At 36.8% G+C, this 4,543-nt stretch overlaps 2 protein-coding genes across 2 annotated transcripts; both read left to right on the top strand.

Moving 5' to 3' along the window:
• Positions 1-1,856: 1,856 nt before the first annotated feature.
• Positions 1,857-3,190, top strand: LOC107192637. The gene is made up of 2 exons (XM_015581943.1): positions 1,857-2,174; positions 3,065-3,190. Exons 1-2 carry the CDS (start codon positions 1,857-1,859, stop codon positions 3,188-3,190), a joined length of 444 nt encoding a protein of 147 aa, XP_015437429.1.
• A 103-nt stretch (positions 3,191-3,293) lies between these two features.
• Positions 3,294-3,999, top strand: LOC107192636 (the record flags this gene model as incomplete). The annotated part of the gene is made up of 1 exon (XM_015581942.1): positions 3,294-3,999. A coding segment is annotated over exon 1 (706 nt), but the record flags the coding sequence as incomplete, so codon positions are not given.
• Between the last annotated feature and the right edge of the window lie 544 nt (positions 4,000-4,543).

Below are 4,543 nucleotides of genomic sequence, written 5' to 3'. Positions count from 1 at the left end.
AAAGAGTGTCTGTGCATGATGGTATAGATTTGAGTTGTGTGGCTTGGAAAGATAATAAGATAGTAACCCTGCTATCTTCTTATGCTGGAGCATTGCCTGTAACTAAAGTCAATAGATTTGACAGGATAACAAAAGGAAAAATTGATATTACTTGCCCGTTTATTGTCCAAGAGTACAATAAACATATGGGAGGAGTAGATCTCATGGATAGCTTTTTGGGCAGAAATCATATAACAATGAGGTCTAAAAAGTGGTATTTGCGTATTTTTTTTCATCTATTTGATCTAGCTATTATAAACTCTTGGATTGTTTATAAAAAAAATGCTCAAGAAAGAGGTGAACCTAAAAAGAGTCTGCTTACAATGGGCCAATTCAGAAATGAATTGGCCTTTGTGCTATGCAACAGAGGAACCACCAAAGAAGCTAAAAGAGGGCGTCCTAGTACCAGCGTACTAGAAGAAGAATTACAATCAAAAAAAAGAAAAGGTTCTCCAGCTCCACCACCTCCAAAAGACATAAGAAAAGATGGTGCTGAACATTGGCCAAAAGTAGGTGGGTCACTCCGGTGCAAATTTCCCAAATGTAAAGGCTATTCCACAATTTCGTGTAGTAAATGTGGCGTCAATTTGTGCTTAAATAAAAATAATAATTGTTTTTTAAATTATCATAAAGAATAAAGAAGATTGAGTAAACAATATTTTTTTATTTATTTAGTACTGAGCTAAATATGTGACAATGCATGATGATGTAAATTTCCATCATATTGTTTTTTACATAATACATATTTTTATTTACATTAGGATTTTTTAAAATATTTTTCCTTTAATCTAGAGCATTAATTACATCACCCTGATTTATTTTAAAAAAATAGAAAAAATCATGCAAAGAAGGGTTAATTATCTTAAATCTAGAAACATTTTCCTGCATGCTCTTTTGTGTATCTACTGATTGTAGAATATATTTTCCCACGTTTCCAATTCTTTCAGTCGCAATCACCACAGTATGCAATCAATCCTGATGATCCAGAAATCTCACAACCTGGTCCAAGTAATATTCCATCAGTGCCACAATCAACACCTCAAGGACAATCTGTAAATTTATTAACAATATCAACACAACAGCACATAACATCGTATCTACCGCGAAAAGTAACAGCGGCAAATTGCAAGAACATCAACGAAAAATTATTAGATTTATTCATTAAAGATTTACAACCATTTAGTATAGTCGAAGATATTGGTTTCAAGGAATTCGTAAACGAACTAAATCCGAATTATGAACTACCTGATAGAAAATTTATTTCTAAAACTTTGATTCCAGCCCTTTTTGAGGAATGTAAAAATAGTTGTAGACAAAAATTACAAAATGCAATACAGGTATGCATAACAACCGATACATGGACGTCACGAAATACAGAAAGTTTTATAGCCATTACTGCACACTTTATACATAATTTTAAATTAGAGTCTTTACTTTTAAACTGTACAAATATTAGTGGGTCACACACTAGTGAAAATATTGCAAATGCTGTAAGAGTAATATGTGAAGAATGGGACATTTTTAATAAAGTTAATTCTGCAGTTACAGACAATGCACTGAATATAAAAAATTCCATTAGAAATTATTTTACATGGCAACATCTTCCATGTTTTGCCCATAATTTAAATTTAATAATAAAAGATAGTTTAAATAATGATACAATAAATTCACTTATAGAAAATATCAAAACAATAGTTAAATATTTAAAAAAAAGTACTACAGCTGCGGAAAAATTAAAAACTTATCAAATAACAGCAGGCAGATATACGCACAAATTAATTCATGATGTAGCAACAAGATGGAACTCTACCTACCATATGATAGATAGATTTATATTATTAGAAGAACCACTTAAAGCCACAATAGCTATAATTAATAAAAACTTACCACATATTTCAAATTCAGAATGGGAAATCTTACCTGAACTGGCAGTCATCTTGAAACCAATAGAATCAGCAACTAGAATCGTCAGTGGAGAACAATATCCTACAGCATCTGTTATGATACCATTAATTTCTGGTTTAAAAAATATCTGTGAAAAATTAAAGCAAAAGGACTTTTCCTTAAGTACGCAACAAATAATATCCCACATTGAAGAAGGAATATTAAATAGATTTGAAAATATAGAAAATAATGTAATAGTACAGATCTGCACGTTTCTAGACCCCAGATTTAAAAATGCTTTTTTTTTCAACAGAAAAAATAAGTGCAATAAAAACAGAAATCTTAAACATGTCAATTAATACAAATAACACTGAAATAGAAACTGAACCAAACGTACAAATACCAGACACATACACAGATGAACTTTCAATTTGGGACGCATTAGAACAAAATGTACAGAAAAATAATCCACAAATTATAACAAAAGAAAATAAAATTGCAATAGAAATAGAACATTACTTAACAGAAGAATTTTACAATAGAACAGGAGACCAATTAATTTGGTGGAAACAACACCAATACTAATTCCCATTATTAAAAACAGTAATGGAAAAATTATTCTGTATAGTCGCGATATCAGTACCATGTGAAAGAATATTTTCGAAAGCTGGGTTAATTTTAAATGAAACGAGAAATAGACTAAATGCTGAAAAGTTATCAATGCTCGTATTTTTAAATAGTGATACGTAGCTTTTATTCTATTAATAATTATATTTATATATTTTATTTTAGTTTATTATTGCTGTTTTTTATATTAAATATTATTTATTGTATTTATATTATATAGTTATATTTCATAGAATTATATTACGCATAAACTTATTACTTGTCAATTTTTTGTATTTACAAGTAAGTTTGTGATTCACAAGTAGCAGTTCACGCCATCTCTAATGAATGGGTATAGCGCGTAAGGTATGTATGGATGTATGTATGTACATCTATATGTAAAAGGTGTCCCAAAATTAACGCAAAATTTGAATTTGCCGCCATTTGCGCAGTAAAGTGTTGGCAACCCTAAAAAAAAAAAACAATTCGACAGCTGACAGTTTAAGGTTAGTAAAAATGGAGCGTTACACTATAGAATGTAGGGACTATTAGTTCCCGGCTAGGGAGTTCTAGTCCCAGCCTAGCAAGCGCTAGTTCCCAGTCTAGGGACATTTACCTAGAGTACGGCACGTACTTGGAGTGCTCGCAGAGAGCGCCCTAGATGGGACAGTCGGAATAAAGTCTTCAACCCGAGAACACGTGTAATTGCTTGTCTAATACTCACATTTGGTGACCCCGACGAATTTCGGAAAGAAAGGAAAATAATGGCTGAGAAAGAAAAGGCAGTTGAGAAGGAAGATGATCCTCAAGAAACGAATGCCGTAAGTCTCAGGATTTCTAAATTCTGGCCGGACCGTCCAGCGCTGTGGTTCGCGCTTCTGGAAGGCCAATTTGCGTTGCGGGGAATCACGCAGGACGCAACGTGTTACGGGCACGTGTTGGAGCAATTAGATGCGAAGACTGCAGCCGAGGTGGAAGACATCTTAATTAATCCACCTGAAAATGGAAAGTTTGAGAAGCTCAAGCAAGAATTAATTGCGAGGTTCTCTCATTCGAAGGAGAAGAGGATCCGGAAGCTGCTGGAACACGAGGAGATCGGCGATAGGATACCATCACAATTCCTCCGTCATTTAAAGACTCTCGCGGAGGCGGACGTGCCGGAGGATCTTTTAAAAACGATTTGGAAGAATAGGCTTCCAACAAGCGTTCAGACGGTGTTGGCTACCCAAGATGATGCGACGTTGGACAAGATGGCGACGCTCGCAGACAAAGTCAGCGAGATAAGTCCCCCCGGAAGGGGAGGTACCGTCGCCGAGTGTACCGACATGGATCGGCTGGTAAAGCAGATCGCAGCGTTGGTGACGGAGAATCTGCGCCGGGAGTATCGTCCACCAGGTCGATCGCGATCGCGAGGGCGCAACCTACCAAGAGGGAGGTCCAGTTCCCGGAAGAGGGACGAGCAGCGTGGGGGTATGTGTTTCTACCACTGGCGGTTCAAGGAAAAAGCGTACCGGTGTGTTCCCCCTTGTAATTATAAAGCGCCGGAAAACACGAGCCTGGGACGTTAATGGCGACCGGCGAACCGGGTAATGTAACGCGTCGCCTTTTCGTAAATGATGCCGTGACGAAGACGCAGTTCCTCGTCGATACGGGGGCTGACGTCAGTGTTTTTCCGCGGGTTAGACTCAGTGGTCCACGGACTCGAACGGATTTCGAGCTGGTTGCCGCGAACGGAACGCCTATCGCGACGTACGGACAAGTAGTTTTAGATTTAGATTTAAGTTTGCGCCGTAGTTTTATGTGGAGGTTTATTGTAGCCGACGTATCGCGACCGATTATAGGTGCGGATTTTCTAAGTCATTTCGGACTACTAGTCGATTTAAAAAATAAGCGCCTTGTAGATAGCCTCACTAGTTTAAGCGTAATTGCGGGTGTGTCGATAGACAATTCGTGTACTGTGCGAAGTGTTGTAGCAGTGTCTGATTGCGAGGTGCGGGAGTTGCTTGGTAGGTAT

This window comes from Dufourea novaeangliae, unplaced genomic scaffold (genome assembly GCF_001272555.1).
Source record: "Dufourea novaeangliae isolate 0120121106 unplaced genomic scaffold, ASM127255v1 scaffold371, whole genome shotgun sequence".
NCBI lineage: Eukaryota > Metazoa > Arthropoda > Insecta > Hymenoptera > Halictidae > Dufourea > Dufourea novaeangliae.
This window is presented reverse-complemented; position numbering and strand designations above follow the sequence as displayed.